Source organism: Solea senegalensis, linkage group LG18, assembly GCF_019176455.1.
Source record: "Solea senegalensis isolate Sse05_10M linkage group LG18, IFAPA_SoseM_1, whole genome shotgun sequence".
Classification (NCBI taxonomy): Eukaryota; Metazoa; Chordata; class Actinopteri; order Pleuronectiformes; family Soleidae; genus Solea; species Solea senegalensis.
Genome location: NC_058041.1, coordinates 13,650,413 through 13,675,981, shown reverse-complemented (window position 1 = coordinate 13,675,981; position 25,569 = coordinate 13,650,413). Strand labels below are relative to the sequence as shown.

General features: G+C 38.5%; 1 protein-coding gene and 4 non-coding genes across 5 annotated transcripts in view; 1 reads left to right on the top strand and 4 right to left on the bottom strand.

The window, feature by feature from the left end:
- The first annotated feature begins 3,211 nt into the window (after nt 1-3,211).
- fkbp10b (FKBP prolyl isomerase 10b) overlaps nt 3,212-25,569 on the top strand; it is a 261,449-nt gene continuing 239,091 nt past the window's right edge. The window contains exons 1-8 of the mRNA XM_044013467.1: nt 3,212-3,632; nt 5,979-6,124; nt 7,097-7,286; nt 7,490-7,635; nt 8,424-8,613; nt 8,748-8,893; nt 10,107-10,296; nt 10,391-10,533. Of these exons, the coding sequence (XP_043869402.1) occupies nt 3,436-3,632; nt 5,979-6,124; nt 7,097-7,286; nt 7,490-7,635; nt 8,424-8,613; nt 8,748-8,893; nt 10,107-10,296; nt 10,391-10,533 (1,348 nt within the window). The 5' untranslated portion in view covers nt 3,212-3,435. The remainder of the gene's footprint in view (nt 3,633-5,978; nt 6,125-7,096; nt 7,287-7,489; nt 7,636-8,423; nt 8,614-8,747; nt 8,894-10,106; nt 10,297-10,390; nt 10,534-25,569) is intronic.
- trnar-ccu lies at nt 12,455-12,527 on the bottom strand. Its single transcript has one exon. It is a non-coding gene; the product is annotated as a tRNA-Arg (tRNA).
- trnar-ccu lies at nt 12,664-12,736 on the bottom strand. The gene has a single exon. It is a non-coding gene; the product is annotated as a tRNA-Arg (tRNA).
- trnar-ccu lies at nt 12,873-12,945 on the bottom strand. Its single transcript has one exon. It is a non-coding gene; the product is annotated as a tRNA-Arg (tRNA).
- trnar-ccu lies at nt 13,249-13,321 on the bottom strand. The gene has a single exon. It is a non-coding gene; the product is annotated as a tRNA-Arg (tRNA).

Genomic DNA, 25,569 nt, shown 5'->3' with positions numbered 1-25,569 from the left:
CACTGAACCCCATGTTGCAGCATGTGAATGGGTGAAAACTATAGTGTAAAGCAGCTCATCAAGTCTAGAAAAACTCTATATAAATACAGACCATAATACCAACTCTTCTTCTTCTGACTGTATTTGGTAGTAACAAGTAACAAAGTTGCTAGAAATATAAATAACCAAGTAAAGTACAGATACGTGAATTATGAATAAATAATTTATAAGTGTAGTCTTATTATAACGTGGTACCAAGAAGCCTTTCATTAAAAATGTGTTTTTTTCTGATTGAATAACCTCATAGAGGACACAACCAGCTCTCCTCAGGAGTGTGACTGTAATACTGCAGCAGAAGCGTCTAAATATAATCAATAGTGAATGTTGATGTTCCGAGTTATTTTTTTGTGTGCTTTAAGGACTTAACATTCCACAGTAACAGCCACTATTTCTCCTCCTGTGTCATCTTCCATTAACACGCCCGCCCTGAATAAACGCGCACACATAATATGCATCAATGTATGAATGTACGATAGGAAAGCTTAACTCGTTGCTGATGACATCAGAGCACTTTGTTCTTTGCCGCCGCCAAAGCCTGGTCCACAGTTGCACTGTCTGTGCACACTGAATGTTTTTAAGTTATCCATATAGGAACAATATGCATACAGGTATGCTCCACACGGGTGCTGATGTACATAGTGTATCATATAGGGTCGATCGATTTGCTCTGAATGGAAGCACAAAAAGAATGAGAAAAGAAACAAAAACAGAACACGTCCTGCCTCTCAGCTGCAAACTGCTCATTTGAAAGATTTAATTAGTGAGTGTGAATTTTAAAGCTTTGCAGGTTTTAGGGAACAACGCTGATTAAGACCACTTGTGCTTACATTTCACAATATTAGCATTTTACATTTGTTAATATGCTCTTGAAAACCTGAAAAAAGATTTGGTCCAATACATAGCGAGAGATATGTAAAAGAAAATCAGTTGATATCTGGTCTCCTTTATGTCAAATTCTGCAGCCTTAATGTGCATCACTGTCTCCATGTATCTATCAGGTTGTATGTCAGAGGATTCTATACGGCACGAGAGAGCTTGAGAATCTTTGTTTCACCACTTTTGACGAGCTGTACAAAAGCACAGGTGCCAGACGAGATAAAACCCAACTTACACTGCCAGTCAAACTTCACGAGCATCAGAGGAACATGTTGACACAGACACAGACAGACGTCTTCAGTGAAGGTCAGGTACATCACTGACATTCCAATGATCAGAATTTGACAGCACTCACTAAATGTCTGCCATGATGTGTCACTTTGATCAAACTGAACACTGTGTTGAAAATAAAAAAATAAAACAAAACAAAATTACTCACGGACAGACTCGGCTGAACGCTCAGGATCCACTGCATTTTGTCAGGACTTTGGCAACATTTACCTTTCACAGTATGGAACGCAACATTGTCTGGTGTAAAAAAGAAGGTTTAACATTGACTGTAAATACTTATAATACTGTACAGTGACAAATACATTAAAGATATCGGAATACCAATGACTGTGTGGTCCATGTTTTTTTGTTTTTTTTCCCTCTTTTTATTCTTCAGTTTTTGTTGCTTTTTCTTAAAAAGATATTGTGGGATATGTGTGTGTGAGAGACTGAATAATGTTTTGGTTGTTGACAGTTTAGTGTTTCAGCAAAAACAGTAAAGTAATACTATCATACTATCCATTTGTATTGCGTCAAGATGGTCAGTGTTGCAATTTAACACTGTGCTTAAGTACAAATATCACACACCTGTACTTTTTTGCTATTTATAATTCTAGCAACTTTTACTTATATTCTACTACATTTCCTCTAGCTTTGTTACTCGTTACTATCAAATAAAATCAGAAGAAGAGTTGGTCTGTAGAGCTTTTCTAGTCTTGATGAGCGGCTTTTCACCCATTCACATGCTTCAACATGGGGTTAAGTGTCTTGCTCAAGGACACATATAGGACTAGCAGAGCCAGGAATTTAACCCAGTTGAAAGACCACTGAGCCACCATGGCTCAATTCTTACTCCTCACTTCTTCTTTTATTTTTATTTTTTTAATACCTTTACTTCTAAACTTTACGTACATATTATATTAGAAAATTACTTTTGATACTTAAGTACAGTAAATGTCATAGACTTTACAACTTTTACTTCAGTAATATTATAAAAAAGTGACTTCAACTTCTACCAAAGTCATTTTCTGATCATTCTTTTTTTACTCGAGTTTCCCTTTAAGGTACTTGTTGAGGTTGAGCTGCTTGACTTTTATTTCACGTAAAGCAGAATCTCTTGGCATAAATGAAAGACAGGACAGAACTTTATTTAAACTGTTTCTTCATGCATACTGTATGTCACAAACACATCAATGATACAATACGTTAATGTTAAAGCTCAGAGTGTGGAGGCCTCATAGTGAGACTGATCCAGACTGACAGTCAGTCTCTGCTGCTCCCTGCAGATGTGCACAGCTGTGCTACTATTGCCCTTTCAAAACAAAAGTGGGAAAATGGAGAGATGACAAATCAAAACTGCCAGTCTAAATCTAAATGATGAAAAAGTCACAATCAAGAAGTAATGCAGCACTCTTTCCATTACTTTGTTGTTTTATCACATTTTTTTATTTTTAATCATACTCATACATAATGTGCTTTAATCTCCATTTCGATATTTTAATATTTCAATTATCCTTTTTTTATCTCATGATCGTGATTTACCCCAATTTCTGCTTTTTCACCCCATCATTTTGACTTAATTTCGACGTTTTACTTTAAAATATCGAATTTTTTTAATCTTATAATTATAATTATGACTTATCTCATAATGTCACTTTATAATTATGTCTCATCATGTGACTTAGACAATGTTGTATCGTAATCATTTTTGATATTTTATCTCATAAGAATGACTTGGTCGCATCAGTTAGAAGTTTGAATCTCGATTATGTGATTATTATGTTTCAATCAAGGCTAAGTTGTGTTTTATTGTTATGCTTTGCTTTACTGGCACGTATGGGCTTCCATACATAATTCCAGTGTGTGTGTGTGTGTGTGTGTGTGTGTAAATCACTTTGACTTTTTCCAACAGTCACATACTTGATTTGATCTCTTTTGCTTCTCTTACTTTTCCAACCGGAAGCGTTTCTCGTTTCTTATTGTGGTGAGTTTTTGAAGAAGGCGCATCCCACTTCCAACTCCTTCTCCGTGGAAAAAAAAAAAAAAAAGAAAGAAAGGAAAAAGGTGAAAAAAAAGTCTTCCCACCACTGACTAGCCTGGAGATTGTCCACGTTTACAGCTTCAGTCTCCGCTTCTCTGCCCCTCAGCTGCAGTCCCGGCCCCGGCGTCAGCACTCTGCGTTTCTTCGTGAAAAACTGTTGCACTGTTTATCGTTAACTCGCTTTTTTAGTGACTTGTGAGTGTGTGAAGATGTTTTCCTGCTGCCTGCTCGTTTTCCTGCTCTGTGCTCGCTGCTGCGTGGACTGTAATCCCAGTCCAGTGTTAGGAGATGTAGTCGTGGACAGAGTCTTCATCCCTGCTGAGTGCGGCAGAGAAACCAAGGACGGGGACTTTGTCCGCTATCACTACAACGCCACGTTTGTCGACGGCAAAGCCTTTGACTCCAGGTGAGCTTTATTTTCGCTTTATCATCTCAAATCTATCACACTTTTTATTTATCACACTTTGATTTTTATTTATTTATTTAACCGTAGTTTATTTTGAGCTCAGTGTTGCCCACGAACACACACACACAGGCCTTCTGTTGTGCACAGTTATGTGCACAAACCCTCAGATGAGGAGTTTGCACGTTATAACAAGTTTTTTAGTGTGTAGTGCAGGCCACTGTGGACAGGGGCGTCCTACATTTAATAGGGCAGGCATTTGCCCTGGGGCCCCAAACTGAGAGGGCAAGAGCAGCTGAAAAAAACCTCCAAAATGACTTTTATAGTTTTAAATCTTATCAGTTATTATGTTCTTTTTGACTGTTATATGTTGTTCCTGTTTTTTTAATAGTTACAACAAGTTCTCTGATTTTTCAACTTCTTAAATGTGAATATTTTCTAGTTTCTTTGCTCCATGTAACAAAGAAATCATTCAAACTGAATCACTGTGGTTTGTGGTAAGGATGCACAATATTTGACTTTTTGAAGATATCTGATCTGCCGATGTATATGGAGTGCTTAGGCCGATAACCTATACTGCTAAATGTATGTATCCGTCTTTCTTTTTGCCATTTAGTCTCCTCTGTATGTCATAATATCATAATATTTCATATGGTGCAGCAGATGTGGATATAGCATATCTATTCTATTGTGTGAAATGAATAAGCATAAAAAAATAATACCTGTAGGGGGCGCTAGCATAAAAGTCAAGAAGATAGCAGATTTTCAAGCCTCCTATTCTAGTAATTTTGGCGTGTTCTTGGTGTGTTTGCGATATCCAATAATTCATTTTAAAGCTGATAAGAGTTTGCATCCCTAGTTTGTGGACGAAACAAGATATTCAACATCATAATTTCCTGGTTTGGTAAACTATTTTTCAAGATTTCCTGACATTTTAGAGACCAAACAAATAATCAATTCATCAAGAAAATAATTAAAAAGATTAGCAGCCCGAGTTTTCTTAAAGGAACAGTGTAAGAATTAGGCTGAGTCATACATCACTTTCCACTTTACAGCACGCTCTTGATTTGGCCAAAAGAGACAACGAAGAAGACGGTCGGTAACCATGGAGATTATGAGGATGTGCCACACGTGTACTAGTCAACACTCAAAGAATATGAGGACATGCAAATGAGGGTGAACCGCTGGTGGTAAATCACAGCTCTAGAGTCAGATTATAAGACTGCGTGTGCATGTGTGGAGTGACAGACCCTTGAGAATGAATTGAACCGCTTGTAGGCACATGCAGAGATACAAAGCAGCTCGTCGCAGATGCGGAATGCAGTAAGTGCTTAGCGACACCTAACGGTGATAAACCCCCTCTCTTTCACAAGTAGAGATCTACAGTGGCCCTCACATTCCAGAGAAGATGGCATTCTTCTTTGTATGCATTGTCAACTCCTACTTTAAATGATGGAAAAACAAGCTGTGGCTGGTTTGCTCATTTGTGCTGCTTTAGATACAAGGGCTGCACAATTAATTGCAAAATAGTCAAAATAATATTATGATCAAGTGCAATATCTAGATCTGTGTCGATATAAATTATGTAAAACAAATAACAACAGCATTATGATTGAAATCTATTCTATGTTGCTGGCACCGAAATCTTGCTCTTTAAATTAAATTGGCGTTGACAGAAGCCAAAAAAAAAAATCACTATGCATAATATTTATTTATTTATTTTATTTTTAACCACATTGAGCAAATCTAGTAGAGACATGGCAGTGCGAGATGGCTTAAGGTTCTTCTTAGGCTACGGAAAACAAATGTTTTAATTTTAACATGAATATACATTTATACTAACATAATTATGGATATTATCATTATATTTTCAATTTCCACCAATACCCCCCCAAATGTTGCACAGTGGACCTTTAAAGCCACTATAGCCTGTATTTTGTCCGTTTTTAAAAGTTCAGTTAGCATCAGTGCTACTGTAAAAACACTGCAATCCAAAATGGCGGCCTCTTTAGAGCTGACATGGTTCTGATATAAATATAAAAGGCTCATTCTGGGAAAATCCAATCATACAATCAGGTGGTTGTACAAATTAAAAGATTTCACCAAAATACTATGCACTCAACCTTTAAAATATAAAGTATGAATTGATAATGATAACAGATTAATACATAATATAGTTAATAAAAGGCAGTCTGTGCAGCCCGCCCACATCCAGGTCTCTTGCCCGGGGCCCTAAAGTTCTTTCAAACGTCCCTGATAGTGTCAGCTCTACACTGTATTCCCTGCAGCTGCAGATCCACTGGCTCTTCACTTTGTCTTCACAAAACATCCTCTTGTTTTCCTCCACAGTCATCAGAGAGGTGACGCTAAGGTCGCTCTCATTGGCGAGGGTCGTCTCATCGCGGGCATGAACAAAGGTCTGCAGGGCATGTGTGTGAATGAGCGCAGGACAGTCACCGTCCCCCCTCACCTGGCCTATGGAAGCACCGGTGCAGGTAAAAAATAACGTCGTAAAGAAAGTGAATTGTTCATTGACAGCAGGTTTAAGCTACATTTTAAAAATGTGGGTGGTTTGTTAATTATTTGAGACTCTTCTCATTATGGCTGCTTTGCCAACCAGGGAAATGACCATAAAAACATATGAGAATAGTAAGACATTCTATCATAATTATTACTTTAATATCATATTTTTGACCATTTATCTTATGATTCTGACATTTTTCACCTCGTATCTCATAATTGTGAATATTTCATTTGAACATAATTATGACTTTCTGTCCTTTATATCTTTATCTTTTAGCTCATAATTTGATTTATAAACTCATAATTCAGGTTTATTTTCATAGTTTTGATTTATCTCATGATGTGAATTTAAGATTCTAGTCTGTATCTCGCCAGCACAGTTTAAATAAAAGTTTTTTATACTTTTATATCCGGATTTTGACTAATTTTGATGATCTGTATTGACTACAGGTTTGAGGTCAATTTAAAAGGAAAGTACCCGATAAAAATATAAAGTGAATAAAAGCAACTTAAGATCATTCCAATTCTAGAGAAAACTTGATCCATACTTTACTTGGAAGGGAAATACTTAAAAACACAAAGTTATAGAGATGTAATTTGAAAGGAAAACTCAAATTCAAACAGTGTAGCCATAACAGTGAGACATTTACACACACCCTGTTTATACTGATTTTTAAACATTTCTTTATTAAAATAATCACGTAAAAAAAGAATTACTGAGGGTTTAATATGAACACCACTCCCAGAAACATGTACACTAGTTAAAATAATAGGCACCCAAAAATAATGATAAGATACATTTACACTATAGAATAAAAAAAACCAAACAATTTGTGATTCAAATTTTCACCGTTGTTTCCTAAGCTAGTGATCATAACAGAATTTAGGGGTTTTTTTGGTCTGTAATTGATGTATTATTATTATTATTACCCAATTGTTTTCAGGTGATGTGGTTCCTCCAGATGCCACTCTGGTGTTCGACATCCTTCTGGTGGATCTGTGGAACAAAGCCGACCTGGTCGTCACCAAAACCATCAACACGCCCAAAGACTGCAAACGGTCCGTGATGCGCACGGACTTTGTGCGCTACCATTTCAACGGCACCCTGCTTGACGGCACCATCTTTGACTCCAGGTGACTTCTGGTTTGTCTGAGTGTAAGAACTGAATGATCTGTTAATGAAACACAAAGCATACACAGTGAAGTGTGTGTGTGTGTTGTGTGTGTGTCAAAGCACCATCCGAATGACAGCTTTTGTGTGTTTTGTACTGTGTCACCCAGGTATGTTGTCTGTGTGACCTTGTGTTTGACTTTGAGCTTGTATGAGCCCTACGTAGCTACACCCGGAAGCAGACCCAAGACTCCTTAGTGGGTGAGGGTTGGCTGATCAAGGGCATGGATGAAGGTTTGCTGGGCATGTGCGTGGGAGAGACGAGACATATCGTCATCCCGCCCTTCAAGGCTTACGGGGAGAAGGGATCAGGTGAGTACAAATGACAGGAGATGAGAAAGAAGACATAGAATTACGTTTTTTCCATGGAAACAAAGAAAAAACTGATTTTATTTACTTAGCAAAAATAAATCTGCTCAATAAATAGCCCTCCTTAAATCTAGAGAATATGTTTGCCTCTTTATCTCACTGTTAAGCAGCCTTTTTTGAATGGAAACTAAAGTTTTTGCCACACTCACTCCTTGCACCAAAGCCCAATAGACAGCACACAGGAGTTGTCGATACTTTGCTGCCTCTGTCGGCAAGTTCAGATGTATTAATGTGTGACTTCAGTGTTGACTTCTGAAATCCTTTCTTCAGATTCACTAAAGTGACACAAATTTACTAAACAAGGCAACAGTAGACCAGCAGCTCTTGTGTCCCTGCAAGCTAAAAATGCAGATTATCTCTTTGGTGCGGGAAAGTGGGAGGTTTTAAAACCTGTGTTTCCAGTCAGAAAAAGCTGAACAACAGTGACATACAGCAGCAAACTTATTCTTAAGATATTGCAGACTTAAATAGGCATAGATTTTGTTAGGTGACCCTTTTTTAAGTGGCTAAAATCAGTCCTTTTTTAAATAACCTTATTCATACCTTTAATGTGTTAAACTATGTCCTGACTGTAGGACAAGGCCATAATTGGCTAAAGTAATTAGCATGGCTTGTATTTGGCAACAACAGTTATAAATGAATGAACTTAGCAAAAATAAAACTCCTACTGTATCAAACCTGTGACCTTTCTGTACATGTCTGTGTGTGTTTCTCCGCTCCCTGTTCTCCAGGCACAGAGATTCCCTCCCAGGCCACCCTGGTGTACGACGTCCTGTTGGTGGACATTCATAACCCGAAGGACAACATCACCATTGAGGACCAGGTGGTACCTGAGTTGTGCACTCGCACGTCGGTTGTTGGGGATTACATGAGGTACCACTACAACGGCACCTTCCTCAACGGAGAAGCCTTTGACTCCAGGTGAGCTCAGGTCCTGCTGAAGGAGAAGATTATTGTATAACCCTGTAACTTTTTTTCTTAGAAAGTATTTTCTTAGATTTTTTCTTTTTCGTTTGACTTTTAAAATGAAGTTTTGTTTGTGTGACTGTCCACAGCTACAGGAGGAACAGCACGTACAACACCTACATCGGGATGGGGTATGTGATCTCGGGCATGGACCAGGCTCTGCTCGGAGTCTGTGTTGGGGAGAGAAGACGAGTCATCATCCCTCCTCACCTGGCCTATGGAGAACAAGGAGCAGGTGAGTTATTGTGAAATCCAGAGAGTCGTCTTCTCCTTTTTCTTTCAGCTTCTTCCTTTAGGGGTCGCCACAGTGGATCATCTGCCTTCATCTCGCACTATCCCCTTGTGTCCAATGTGAATAACCTAGAATTGTGATTAATAAAAACCTCAAACTGGGTTTAAAGTTACAGTAGGCAAAATATTTTTGGTGTTTTTGATCTAATAAGTCCACCTTTCATAGTGTAAAAGGAAGTGGTTACTACATTGTTAAAAGGTCTTTTAATTGTAATTTTCTTTAATTTTCTTTGGTAAAATTACTAAAATAACATCCTAAAATGAATTAATAATTCATTTTTAGAAGTTTTGTTGAGCAAATACCAAACATTTGCTGCCTGTCATTATGTTTAGACGTAGACCATTTATTTATTTATTTAATTAATGTTTATTTCAGGGAGACAGCACATATTAATGAAGATATTTGAACATCAGTATACACGAGCTGTTAATTTAAATCCCTTGGCAGGTGACACACACACACAATATTGTGTATTTATACATGATCATTTTCGTATTTAATTGACTTGGTTAAGCTCTCTGGAACATTGTTAAGAACAGAGGTCCATAAATGAAGTCTTTTAATGTGATTATTATTATTACTACTGACAACAGGACACAAAGATACTATGATATGAATACACATAGAACTCATTGTGGAGCAGTTCATAAGTGCTGATTAATTGGTCGGGCCGATTTTTGCCACTTTTAATCATTATTATTTAATTAATCAGCTGATTATTTTTACTTATTTATGTAAGTTCACACATTGTTGTTCTTGTCTTGATAAATGCTGCTATGTGCATGGAAACATTAACAAACACATTTTTTTCCATCCAAAAGTTGACTTGTCTTGTTTTTTGATGACGTGTTTTATGTATTCAACATTCAGTCTGTATATTTGTTTTATTAAAAATATAAGCGCACTGCAGTGTATTCACAAAGTGCTAATGCACACAGACCTGTAAGTGTTTAAGTCAAGCATTTGTGTATCATGTGTTATTATTAAACTGTTAGATTGGATCTGATGGTTTTGTTGGATAACAAACATTACGATGTACATTATTTTGTTGAGCTGAAAACCACTGTAATGGACTTGTAACGTAGTTTTATTAAAAGCGTCACAAGTGACCAAAAAGATGAAACCTGTGTCTGTGACATCATCATCATCATCACAGGTGACGTCATCCCTCCCTCAACCGTGCTCGTCTTCGACGTTCACATCATCGACTTCCACAACCCCAACGACACCGTGGGCATCCAGGTCACCCACAAACCAGAAGTGTGCAACGACACCACCGCGGAGCACGACCACGTCCACTATCACTACAACTGCACGCTTATGGATGGCACGCTGCTCTTCTCCTCGTGAGTCGCTCTCTCGTCCCTCAGACGTTGTACATTTAGATCGACGTTAACTTGTATTGCCATGTCCCCATTCATTTGTACTCTTTGTGTTCAGACACGACTATGAGAACATCCAGGACGCTGTGCTGGGGGCGGACAAAGTCATCGACGGGCTGGACGTGGGTTTGAGGGGAATGTGTGTCGGAGAGAGGAGGCTGGTGACGGTGCCTCCACATCTGGGCCACGGAGAAAAAGGAGGTGAGACTTCAGCCCCGACAAACTTCACACACTGCATTATTAATCAGGTTTCAATAGTATTCAACAAGGGACACATCCAGAGCACTGGAGACGCTTGTTTGATGTCGTAAATGTAGATTTCTGTGTCTTAAAGGGTCCAGTGTGTAGAATTTAGGAGGGTTGGACTGTAGCTCAGTGGCAGAGCGAGTCAAACTTTAACTTGAAGGTTGTGGGTTGGTTCCTGGCTCTGCTAGTCTACTGTACATACCAATGTTTCTTGCAACCCCATATTACTCCTGGCAGCGTATGAATGGGTATCAAAGATGTGTGCGCTGCACAAAATGTGTAGTGTAAAGCAGCTCTGTATGACAGGTCTTTTAATTGTAGTTAAATACATTTTACCTCCAAAAAATAAATGTAATTTTGCAATTTTTTTACCTAGAAATTAAAATTTCATTGACCTTAGACTGTGCTACTCTATAATGGTTGCACTATAGAACTTCATGTCACCAAATCCTACACACTGGTCCTTTTAAAAGCTTTAGCAATGACATAACTAGAGCTGCAAGGAGTAATCAACTAATAATCGATTACTAAATAAATTAATTGCCAATGTGATAGTTGGTTTGAGTATTGCAAATAAAACTATATCTGGTTCTCTGATTACAGCTTCTTAAATTTGAATATATTTTGCGTCTTCATGACAGTAAACTGAATATCTTGTTTTGGTAGACAAAAATAATAATTTGAGGCTGTCATCTTTTTGACATTTTGAAATAAATGTCACACTATTTTCTGCATTTTTTGGTTGTAACAACTAATCAGTTAATCAAGGAAATAACTGACTGAGTAACTAAATTAGTATAAAAGCTTATCACTCTGACTATAAAGCAGAGTGTCCTTGTGGACACTCTCATAACACACAATAAGGCATGTTTCCACTGGTTCTAATCGACTCACCTCAGCACGTTTAAGTTCCATTTACACTAGCATAGTACCTGATCTGGCAGGGTTCCAAGCGAGCTGAATAGGTACTATGTGTGATGTCGCCAGACTAGATGTCGCCCAAAATGTGACAAAAAGACAGAGTATAGTATGTTGTCCAAAATGCAACAAAAATGTCATAGTATAGTCCATCCATCATCATACCACTTTATCCTCCACCAGAGGGTTGCGGGGGGTGCTGTGCCAATCTCAGCTGACATAGGGCGATAGGCAGGGTACACCCTGGACAGTTTGCCAGTTTGCCTATGGTCAATTTAGGGTGTCCAATTTACCTAATCCCCATCCATCCATCATCTACCGCTTTATCCTCCACCAGAGGGTCGCCAAATGTCGTCCATAAATGTCATAGTATAGTATGCTGTCCAAAAATATGACAAAAAAGTCATACTATAGGATGTTACTATACTATGACTTTTTTGGGTGACTTTTGACAACATACTATACTATGACTTTTTTGACTGATTTTGGACGACATACCATACTATGACTTTTTTGGAGGACATGCTATACTATGACTTTTTTGACCGATTTTAGACGATATGCTATAGTATGACTTTTTGACTGACTTTGGACGACATGCTATATTATGACTTTTCTGACGATACGCTATACTATGACTTTCTCATCATTTTAGACGAGATATTATGAGTTTTTGGTGTTCATACCAATCAATTACATTTTTACTAAACATTTTGCCATATAGAGACTAGGCTTTTACGACAGAGTGTTAGCCACCCCTGATGGGATTCGAACCCACAACACCTGGCTTAGGTGGCCAGTGCCTTATCCATTAGGCTACTGGGCCATGTTTTCACCATGTCACATGTCGTCTTTTGTCACATTTTTGACTTATAGGTGGTCATACCAATGACATTTTTACTAAACATTTTGCACATCTTGGTACGCAGAGACTAGGCTTTTGTGACAGAGTTTTACCCACCCCAGATGGGACTCGAACCCACAATCCCTGGCTTAGGAGGCCAGTGCCTTATCCATTAGGCCACTGGGGCATGTTTTCACCATGTCACATGTCGTCTTTTGTCACATTTTTGACTTATAGGTGGTCATACCAAACAATGACATTTTTACTAAACATATTGCACATCTTGGTATGCAGAGACTAGGCTTTTGTGACAGAGTTTTACCCACCCCAGATGGGACTCGAACCCACAATCCCTGGCTTAGGAGGCCAGTGCCTTATCCATTAGGCCACTGGGGCATGTTTTCACCATGTCACATGTCGTCTTTTGTCACATTTTTGACTTATAGGTGGTCATACCAAACAATGACATTTTTACTAAACATTTTGCACATCTTGGTATGCAGAGACTAGGCTTTTGTGACAGAGTTTTACCCACCCCAGATGGGACTCGAACCCACAATCCCTGGCTTAGGAGGCCAGTGCCTTATCCATTAGGCCACTGGGGCATGTTTTCACCATGTCACATGTCGTCTGACTGATTTTGGATGACATACTATACTATGACTTTTTTGACTAATTTTGGACGACATACTATACTATGCCATTTTTGACTGATTTTGGACGACATACTATACTATGACTTTTTTGGACGACATAATATACTATGGACACACTTTACTAAGACTTTTCATCAGATTTTGGACGAGATAGTATGACATATAGGTGGTCATATCAATCAATGACATTTTTACTAAACATTTTGCACATCTTGGCATGCAGAGACTAGGCTTTTGTGACAGAGTTACACCCACCCCAGACAGGACTCGAACCCACAATCCCTGGCTTAGGAGGCCAGTGCCTTATCCATTAGGCCACTGGGGCATATTTTCACCATGTCACATGTCGTCTGACTGATTTTGGATAACATACTATCATATGACTTTTTTTTGGTGATTTTGGATGACATACTATACTATGACATTTTTGAATGATTTCGGACGACATACTATACTATGACTTTTTTGACTAATTTTGGACGACATACTATACTATGCCATTTTTGACAAATTTTGGACGACATACTATACTATGACTTTTTTAGGTGACTTTGGACGACATACTATACTATGACTTTTTTGGTGACTTTGGACAACATACTATACTATGACTTTTTTGACCGATTTTGGACGACATACTATACTATGACTTTTTTAATCGATTTTGGACAATTACTATAGTATGACTTTTAGTGATTTTGGACGACATACTATAATTATGACTTTTCTGACCCGATTTTTGGGCGACATGCTATACTATGACTTTTTGACCGATTTTAGACGACATACTATACTATGACTATTTTGATTGGTTTTGGACGACATACTATACTATGACTTTTTAGGTGATTTTGGACGACATACTATACTATATTTTTTTTAACGATTTTGGACGACATACTATACTATGACTATTTTGACCCATTTTGGACGACATGCTATCGTATGACTTTTTCGATTGATTTTGGACGACATACTATGCCGCGAGCTTTTTGACGACATACTATCCTATGACTTTCTTTGGTGATTTTGGACGACATACTATACTGTGACTTTTTTGACTGATTTTAGACGACATACTATACTATGACTTTTTTGACTGATTTTGGACGATATACTGTACTATGACATTTTTGAATGATTTTGGGCTGACATATACTATATGACTTTTGTCTAATTTTGGACGACATACTATACTATGCCTTTTTTGACTAATTTTGGACGACATACTATACTATGCCTTTTTTGACTAATTTTGGATGACATACTATACTATGACGGGCCACACGGCAGTGTAGTGGTTAGCACTTTCGCTTTGCAGCGAGAAGACCCGGGTTTGAGCCCCGGTTGGAACAAGGGCCTTTCTGCACGGAGTTTGCATGTTCTCCCCGTGTGTGCGTGGGTTCCCTCCGGGTACTCCGGCTTCCTCCCACAGTCCAAAAACATGCAATGTGGGGTATAGGTAAATTGGAAACTCTAAATTGACCGTAGGAGTGAGTGTGAGAGTGAATGGTTGTTTGTCTCTATCTGTGTGTGGCCCTGCGATGGACTGGCGAACTGTCCAGGGTGTACCCCGCCTATCGCCCGATGTAGCTGAGATTGGCACAGCACCCCCCACGACCCTCTGGTGGAGGATGAAGTGGTTAGATGATGACTGACTGACTATACTATGACTTTTTTGGTGACTTTGGACAACATGCTATACTATGACGTTTTTGACTGATTTTGGACGACATACTATACTATGACTTTTTTGACTAATTTTGGACGACATACTATACTGTGCCTTTTTTGACTAATTTTGGATGACATACTATACTTTGACTTTTTTGGGTGACTTTGGACGACACACTATACTATGACTTTTTTGACTGATTTTGGACGACCTACTATACTATGACTTTTTTTGGTGATTTTGGACAAATACTATACTATGACTTTTTTGGACGACATAATATACTATGACACGTTGGACGACATACTGTACTATGACTTTTCATCAGATTTTGGACGAGATAGTATGACTTATATGTGGTCATACCAATCAATGACATTTTTACTAAACATTTTGCACATCTTGGCATGCAGAGACTCGGCTTTTGTGACAGAGTTATGGCCAGCCCAGGTGGGACTCGAACCCACAATTACTGTACTATGACATTTTTGAATGATTTTGGACGACATACTATACTATGACTTTTTTGTCACATTTATGACGCTATACTATGACTTTTTTGTCAAATTTAGGACGACATACTAAACTTAGACATTTTGTTGACATTTAGGACATTTCACCGTAAGACATGACTGTCATGATGGTGTAGTGGTTAGTAGTTTTTCACAATTTTGGCTGTTGTAAGAAAGTGACATTTTGACACATGACATTTTTGAAACGACAAAATGTTATAGTATAGTTCAAGTTCAGTATGTCATCCAAAATTTGACAAAAATGGGGTATGTCATCCAAAAACTCACCAAAATGTCAAAACGTCCAGAATTTGACAAAAATGTCATAGTTTAGTTTGTTGTCCAAAAAGTCACCAAAATGTCATGGTTTAGTGTGTCATCCAAAATTTGACAAAAATATCATAGTTAAGTATGTAGTCCAAAATTTAGTTTCGACACCCCCGGTCTAAAAGCTTCAAGTTTTAAAGGTTCAATCCACCCAAAGCAGCAAGAAGCAGGCAAGATCAAAACTACGCCACAGAATCTTCTACATTTTTCTGTGGCCTCGTATCATCCACGCAGACCTTTTATCGCAGGTGTCAAACTCATGGTATGCGGGCCATGTGGCCCCCCAGTTGATTTGTTTTAATGTTATTATGAAAACAGTCTCCAGTGGGACGATAGAACATAATGCTAAATATTAGCAATAGTATGTTCACAATACTTTCCCTTAATAATCACTGCATTATTAAATGTATTATATTCAACATTAAATTATATACTTTTTTAGTGTTTTACAGTTGTAGTTTATAGTTTACAGTTGTCCACATTTGAATTTAGATACAATTTTGATTTTCCTTCTGTTGTTGTGTTGCAAAATCAACACTTTTACTTTGAAAATTTGTGAAATACCATTTTGAATGTGTTTATTGCAATACCATGATGGAATATTGTGTTATATAATAACCCTAACTGGACAGTTGTTGTTTTCCCTACTTTTTCTCCCTAGACCGGCCCCCTTTTGACAAGACTAGATGCTCATTGGCCCCCATATCATTTGAGTTTTACACCCTTGTGTTACATGGATGATGGTGAACACCCGCACAGTTTGAATCCACATGTGTTGACTGTGCATGTGACCTGTCGAGCAACACCTTCCAGTCCAATTAAAAGCACACTCTTTTTTGGTGAAAAACGGACAACAAAGAAGATGGTAACCATGGAACATAATGCTGCATATGTGTGTGCTCTTATTTATGAATGAGAGGCCGTGTATCGGCATACTGTACAGAAATGTGAAGTGACTCTATAGGAACACAAAGCGGAGGCCTGAGCCAAAAGGGTGCATTATTTAGTTTAACGTGATTATACACTTACAAAAAATTGACCTTTAATCATATGCAGAAGAGCAACGGTTTAATAGTCTTGGCCATCACATCTCTCTAAGGTTGGAGTTAAGCATTTCGAGGATTATTGGAAGACATAATCCCCAAAATATGAAACTCAGTGAGTTGACGTTTCCATAATTCTGGCAAACAACATTAAGGCCAATTCAAAGTTTCAATAAAGTAGAAAACATTTTGTAAACTGGTAAAACTAATGATGGTCTCATAAGCCTTAGGCATTGTATTTAAGGATAATTAGCACTGTGGGCGGAGTTTATTTGAGTTGAGGACTAAACTTTTGAAAAATCTGCAGTAAAACTCTAATAAATATCAAATGAAAGGTATTTTCAGGCCCTATCTAACCAGACTGGTTGTGCGGAAAAAAGTGTTTTTTTTGTCTTTTGTCGCGTTTTGTGTGACACCATAACAGAAGAGTCTAGTACAACACAAGGGCTGTGAACTTTAAACTGTGCTGCACAACTTTGCGCTGTGGACAGAAACCCATACTTCTGAAGGATGGAACTGTACGACTTGGAATACAGCCTGTGGGGAACTTTTAAAAGAAGTGCAATGAAAATAAAAAATGAAGGGCAACTTCAAACTGATAAAGAGACTGAGGAGACAGGAACGCAGTTGGGTGCAGGTCTTTGAACTGTGATGAAGAACGATGAGTAAATGGTCTGTATTTATACAACACTTTTCTCGTATTGATGACCTCTGAAATCTGCTTTACACTGTTTTTGCCATTCACACACATTCACTCACACACTCGTATCACACAGAAACGTGGCGTTAAGTGTCTTGCTCAAGGACACACACGGCATGTAGACAAGCAGAGCCGGGAATGGAAGCTTCCAGTTGAAAGACTAATCACTCTACCAAGGAGCCGCAGTATGAGACTGAGGAATTGAGGGGATGAGGTTAAAAAACAGCGATTAAGAACTTTGAACTGTGGAGAGCAGCATTTAGACCTCAGTGTACAGCCAGCATCAAAGTGAAGAAGAAGAAGAAGAAGAAGAAGAAGAAGAAGAAGAAGAAGAATGCTTACACAGCTGATGTGATTTGAAGCTAAGAAAGAAAGACCTGGCTGAGCTACTTTGGTGGTAAGTTGGACTTTTCAAATCCTTCTTTGATCACCATGATAAGACAAATATAATTAAGCGTTTTACCCTCTTTAAAAGGCTGGTTTTAGTCACCACACCACAATTGATTTTTAATTTAATTCACTGACTGAGAGCAGTGGACAGTAGAAAACACTGTGAAAACAACCAATGTTTTGTTTGCATTTTCCCCCCTTTGGCTCCTGCTTTCCACACAAACAGCTCTCGTCTGTGTGTCTTAGTAGAAAAATGCTGAACGACAATGAGATCTGGGAGTGAGAGTGAGTGACAAAGGCTGACATTTACCATTGATGTGTTTACCGTATTATTTTCCTCTGAAACGTAGTTGTCCTGAAATTATCTCACTGCGACATCCCATCATATTTGTACTCGCTTAACTACGTGAATAAGATAAAGGCTTATTTTCTATGTTTGAACACAGCATATAGTGTTGTATTTCGGCTCAGAGAGGAGATTGCGCTGCCCATGAATGATAGAAGTTTTGTCAATGGAGCAATGTTATTTTGATGCAACAGTACTTAACAATAGTCCATCTGCTGCCTTTCACCATAATGTTGCCCAGGCGTGGTGGACTCAGCAGAGTCAACCAACAAATGTTTGATAACAAAGAGTCCGAATGACCCATTCAGAGTGCTGGCTTTATTCTCAGCAGTCTCCTATGTTCTCTAAAAATGTAGTTAAAAACTTCCAGAACTAAGTCTTCCAACTTGAAACTATTTAACATTTGATACCTGATGGAATAACCCAAAATTTGCATTTAATGAGGGATGTGAAAGCACTAGATATACCTATAAGCAAAGTGTGTGGACAGAACCAACAGGATTGTTTTATAATGTGAGTGTTCTGAAAACAGAGTCATTAAACACACCACGGGGGCTCACATTTGCTGGGATAGTTTTTGTCTTTTTGGACACAAGTTCTAATTATAAGGCAGGATTTAGAAGAACAAAAATAAATAAAGATTTATAAAAGATTTGCAGATGGGTTCTTTGGTTTAGCTGGCAGGTTCTCAAGTCTGCATTGGCCAGAGATGAAATAACAGATCAGAGTTAGTTGACAAAGCAAAGTGGTGTGTCGAAGTGACTGAATGTGGTCGGACAGACTCTGTCACTGATGTCCAGGCTGTTTGTAGGGGGAGGACAGACATAATGTGAGGCACAGATAATGCATTAGATCAGCAGCGGAGGAGGACATTAAACAAAGTGACAAAGTACAGAGAACTTTGTACATCTGAGACGCACCAAAGAAGTGAAGCAGTTTGGTACAGTAACTAACTTATTTATTTTGCTATTACCATTAGGAATAGTACCAAAAAAAACAGCCCCAACTGTTCCATTTGTTGGCAGCCTCTCCTTGGGGAGACTAAAATGCCTTGACTTGACTCTGGCCAAGATTGTCAGCTGATTGGGCGACAGAAAAACATCACTCCCTTGTGACCAGTGTAAAAATCCCATGGATGGCTATTTTAAATGGCCATATTTATCTGCCATAAAGAAGTAGAAGAAAAAAGAACATGCCAGCAAACAGCAGCCAGCCATCATTGCCTGTTGTGATGTTTGATGACGTTGTTGTCGCACCGGTACGACGTCGCTCTACGTATCTCACTGACGCGGCCATCGGGCACCGCTCACACCCCGTCTACCAAGTAAAGGTACATCTCTCAGTTAAAATGCTGGCCTGAACCAGGGCTTTTCCATTCTAAACTGTATCGTACTGTACCTCACCGAACCGTACCATGATGGAAACACAGCATAATTAATCTGAATTACCATATGTCCTCTACAGAGTGTGAACTCAAAAATCTATTCCTTCTCAAGTCTACAGTATCTTAAGTAAATGTTAGGTGCTTTATTGTACCATAAGACAGTCTTTCCTGACTCGAAACTGAAGTTGTTAAACCATTCACTGCTCTTGGACCAATAAAAAAAACCTTGATCAGACTATGAGTGACTGTGAATGAAGCACACTTCTTTTTGGCAGTTTTTTCGTTTCATAATTGATTTTTTTATTATTAATATGTTTAGTTCTGATTATTTTAGGTTCAAGTACTTATCACATGATAAATGAGTCAAGTTATTGGTTGTAGTAATACGATTTACACATAATCACAGTAATGATATTAACAAGTTAATCCAAAAATGTGATATCCCCACAGTCTTGAAATAAAATCCTGAGTCTGCTTTGTCCAAGACCGAGACAAGACCGAGTAAAAATGCAGTCGATTCCTTTACTCTGGATTGTTAGGGCTTACGTTCTTTGTCTTTTCAGCATGAGCAGAAGAGGAAACCAGGTGCATGTACAGTGAATTTGGTCAATATCGCTCCTTGCAATAAAGAGTTATAGGAGGCAGTCACATTTCGGCAAGGCCTGCCAAAAAGTGACTGCCCCCTATGGATTGTTAGCCAGTTTACAAAAGGCTCCCCTTCACCTGCTTTAGTCTACAGTTTCTTCAGAAAATGTTGTTTTTTCATCACGACAGAGCCTTTTCCTGATGGAAACTGAGGTTTGTTAAACTATTCACTCTACTGCATCAATTCCATTGTGGAAACCAGTGCTTTTAAGCTGTTCTACTGCTGCCACTTACAGTAAGTTTGTGCCACTTAGGTAAATCCAAACAAATTCATAAAATAATGCATTTGAGCTTCTTGATGGAGGCAGCAGTGGATCTACAGTTCCTGTGTGCCATGACGTAAAAGAAATCTGACTTTTTTATGGACTTTGGTGCAGTGGATTCAATCCAATCGTCAGTTACCAGTCAGAAATTACTGTCTATTCTTAAGCCGTCGTAAATTTAAGCAGGTATAGATTTTATGTGGCAAATGTCTCAGGCTGGGTGACGAAACACGGCATGTGCACGGTGCTGTCAGCACTGACTTTGTTTACGTATAGCATGCAGTATAACCTCACTTCAAATCATCTAAACTGTCCCTTATTTCTTAGCAACTACGTAATAATGTCTCACATCAAGAGTACAATGTCTAGTGGTTGTGTAATTGTCATTTCTGAACCATCAGGATTTACTGACTCATACCAAGCTGCTCATTATCAAAATGAATTGTGTACAGTAGCTGCGTGGCTTGTGGCATATGTATCTCGTGCTTATGTGCCCTTTGACCTTTGTTTACACAAACACAGCCTGTGGGATATCAGTGTTAAAGTAATTGTTACATGTCACCTTTGACCCAACAGGCCAAACATGCAGTATAATGAGAATCCCGAGTCAAAAGGTCTTACACATAGTGTATACAATGATAAGGCCGGTGCAGTCTGCTGGTGGAGTGCACTAGTGCAAAGTGAGTCGAAGTCTGGTGACATTTCACCGCTGCACACAGACTGATCAATTTGACCTCTCAACTGATGGAGGGATGGATACACAGTAACACAGTGCTGGGAAATCAAGATGGGTAGTTGGACTCCAAAATGCAGAGTGCCCTTTTATTGATGACAATGATGAAGTAATTCTACATTGAAAGACAAATATACAACATCCATCCAGATTTTTTCATCCATTTAGAAATGATTTACTTTCATTCCTACTGGTAACAAATGGTATATGTAATGTTCAAATGGTTTGTAGATACTTTTTTTCATATTTCTAGTGGTTACTAAAGCTGTGGTATATCATATAAATATTGTTTTTTAGCATTATTTGTCTGTAATTTCATAATAACCTTTCAGTATAATGTAAATCAAATTAATTTCTTCACCTCCCTTAAGCGGTTTACAGCCGTAGGGAAATCGGACTTGAGACATTAGCCAATCACATACTGGTAACAACTGCCCATGATACAAGGCAACCTAAAATATAGTCTAAAAGAGATCTGGACAATAAATGCAAGAAAATGATGGGTTATAACGGCTGTAACATTTCAGAGATGGATAGATTTCCTGGGGTCATGGATCAAACAATCGCGAAATTTAAAGAATTAACTGAAGTGATCGTCACACAAGGAGAAGAATTTGATTTAGAGCAAACTTTAATGTGTTCTGGTTAAGTTTATCCTCCTCATTTTTGACACAAATAGTACAATAACAACCTCCAATCAACTGTCTACTCAAATCCTGCAGGACTCCTACAGAAGTCTTCTTTTCTCACAGAACAATCCTCTGAAGTCTGCCGAAAACTGCTGACCTGCAGGAATATGGCAGGCATGTGCTGCTTTTTTAGTAAGAATTTCCCACAACATAAACCGTACAGGGTGGATATGATTACTGGGGCATCCACAGGCCAGGGCCTCTGGATCCTCTGAGAGACCCGAGTCAGTCTGCAGGACAGATTGCGGTCCTGACCTCAGTTTCTGTTTTGGTCTTTGCTATAAACAGAATGTTTTGTGCCTGAGCTGTCAAGATACACACTTTAGTGTTAAGAGACAGTGAGATTAATTGTTCTGTGTCTGTTATTTATTATGCATATTTGAGGGACCGATCAGGTTGAACTGTTTAGAGATAAAATGAAGAGAGTCGAGGTTGAGATGGTTTGGTCGCGTACATACTAAGAAGAGATAGTGGTTATATTGAACAAATGATGTTGAAGATGAAGCTGCCTGCTGGAGGAAAACAGGAAGACCTCAGAGAAGGTCCATGAGTGTTGTAAAGAAGGACAAGATGGATGTAGATTATCTACTGTGGTGATCCCTAATAGATTACATTTAATCGATGCCCCATAAACACAACACAAAGACAGAAGACTTCTCTGTTTCTCCAATGCTGTCAATCAAAAAGTGGTTCTGCCTTTCAGACAGTTCCTCTAATCGCCATGTATCAGCAGGGGTCGCCATTCCCTTCGCACTCATCCCTAACAATTGTGTCCATGATAACGACAGTATGATGATACAGTGATTCTGAGGTAATGCACGGATCGCAAGACTATTTAATTAACACATCACAATGTAACAGAACAAGAAAAAATGTCTTATGTATACATGTGTATTTGTATATTTATATGTATATATATATATATATATATTTATACGTGTATGTATATATATATATATATGTGTATGTATATATATATATATACATATACATATATATATACATATATACGTGTATATATATACATACACATATACAACAAAACATAAATGTCTGCAAAAGAACAAACTGCCAGAACATTTCTGGACTTAAAATGTTTGGGGAGAAAAATAGAGCTACACAACCATCAGTGCAAATAAAATGTTTCAGTCTGTGCAAGTCAAAAATAAATGCAAAAAAATAAATAAATAAAGCTGCGCCATATCAAGTAAATCCATAATTGACTGCAATATTTCTGCTCTTCCTTGGCTGCATCCAGGACTTTTTCTGTTGCCAAGACACTTCTAATATACGTGTACCAGCTCCTCAGAAAAAACAACGTTTTGGAAGAGGTACCGGCGGCGCCTCTGTTGTTTTTATGTTTATCTGTAGTATTTAACATTTCTTTCAACTGCGCCTTTTTATTGAGTACTTGCATCAAGGTCACAGCAACAAATCTTTACTACTTTTGCAACAGTGCCATTCAGAATTAAAACTGTTTTAAAGTTTACAATGTTTCGGCATTTCTGTCACGTTAGCCTCAGCCAGGGAACAGTGGCTCTTGTCTCTTCCGTGCGTGGCCAGCATATGGAAGCCTTGTTTGCACTTCTAACCAATCAGACATATTTAATCACCCCTTTCAGCCAATTGTTTAATAAACCATGGATCTTAGGGCATTGAATGTTCAGTTGTGTTCCAGTGCAAATCGGACAAATAAGCATTCTGCTGGAGGCTAAATTTGGACGTATGGGCACCATAGCATCAGCACCCTTCCACTGGTTTTACTGCGCCGGGCTGCTGGCGATCTGTGATAAACAACGGATTCTTAACAAACTAATCATAAATCATTGACTGCGTTTTGAGCAAACTTTTAGTCATGAAATGTAACCACATGACATTTCAGAGGAAGCAGAGCTGCCCTTGCTGTCTTGGATCAATCGCCTCTGTCGGACACAAGTATACTAATGGGTTAGTGTATTGAATTTCTAATAAAATAAACATTATTTTATTTTGCACAACAAAAACGTTATATAAATAAAAAAAAGTTTTAACTCACACATGCACTTCAGTTTATGAAACTGTTTCACTTTAATTACCACTGCACCACAGCAGGACTCTCTGCGCTCCATCTTTGCTCGGCTGCATTATCTTAACCTTACCTGCCCTGCATTGTCCTGATTACCTGCCAGCTGCTCCTTAATGGCTCCATCCTATTTAAGGTGCAGTCTCTGAACGCTCTTGTCAGATTGTCAAGCCCGCCTGTTGTTCTGACTGGGGGCTTTTAAGCAAGACTCTCCTTGCTCTGCTTTTCACAACCAGCCTGAAACCTAACCTCCACTAAATGTCCACTCCTGCCACTGCTATCAGCCGGTTTCCTCCTGTTCCCAGCTAAGGTCATGTGTTTCCCTCAGTCCCCATCTGCAGTTAACCACCACATACAATCCCTGAAGTCCACCCATCTCTGCTGCCTGCCAATTTTAAAATTTTCAGCTTGTTTATCTTCCATCAAGCCTGCATGTGTAGGACTGGGAGCATTTCGAACTTCGGCAATTTGTAGTGGTAAAACACAGTGGTAGACAGTGGTGCATGCTGTTACTCCTCCCTCCACTGCTTTGACCTGAGGACCTTGACAAAGAATGGACTTGGGCATGGATGGATTACTGAACAGGCATTGCACATACTGGCCCAGCAGGGTGTCCCAGGTGTCAGAGGGTCCCTGGAAAGTCAATAAAACCAATACAAAGAGACACAAAATGAGTAAAAACAAAAAATGCTACACAATAACAACTCCGAAGAGACACAAAGACACAAAATGAATATGACTTAAAATGCAATGACCATAAAGAGTCACTAAACAAGTTAAATAAGTTTAGATAAATAAAAACGCCTTTAGATTTGGACGTGCATGTCATTGCGTATGCCTTCTATATCGAAAACAAAATACAAAACATGAAATTGTCGCGCAAATATGACAACAAATGTGTATTGACACACTTGTGTATGGGGCACTGGCGGTTTCATCTGAGAAGCTGTGACCTCCAATTCAATAGATTTCCATTTTCTCCATCAAAGAACGACAATGACAAGAAAGACAATGTTTTTTATTGACTAACTGATCAATGTAGTGACTTCATGCACAGAGGGCCAAATGAATAGTATTCACCAGAAGAGGATTCAAATTCTTATGACCCCATCAACTCGGTCAATAAATGCTCCGTGTGTCCGATTGAGTACCCAATAGGTCAAGGTAACCAATGAATGACAATTTGTATGTGATAATTATGAGCAATTCAACAAAACGAGTGCATGCCCAGTGAACTTATAGCCACAGTGGTTAAAATATAATTATATGACTTGTAGGGAGCAGTGGTTACGCTGCACCAGTGAAACAGGAAGTTACACGATGACTCTTCAGTGGCCAGGTTGACATAGTTTTTGTCCAAACTGTAGATCATAGATAAAAATGTGGACAGCGGTAAGAATACATTGAATAGTCACCAGGGGGCGACGGCACTCGTTCCAAAAATAAGTCCATTTGTCTATAGGGAAATTAACCTACTTCTTCCACTTGATCATTAGTGTCATTTAACATTTGTCTTGTCTCAAATTCTACTTTCAAAAGAGCCTCAGACATGGGGGGGAAAAAAAACTAATTTTGTGTTTCGTTTAAATGTTATTGTAGATTGAATCTGTGAATATCTTTCAAACTTTACTGAGCATTTCAAGCGAGGGTGCGTTTTATTTTTCAAATTAGTTTTCATTCCTGTGCATGTTACACTTATTTCATGACCCCAAATTAGTATTTAAGTGCACATGAATTTATATTTTGTGGCCACAAATTTTTTCCCCCCATGTCATGTCCAAAACTTTCAGATAGTTTCAAATGT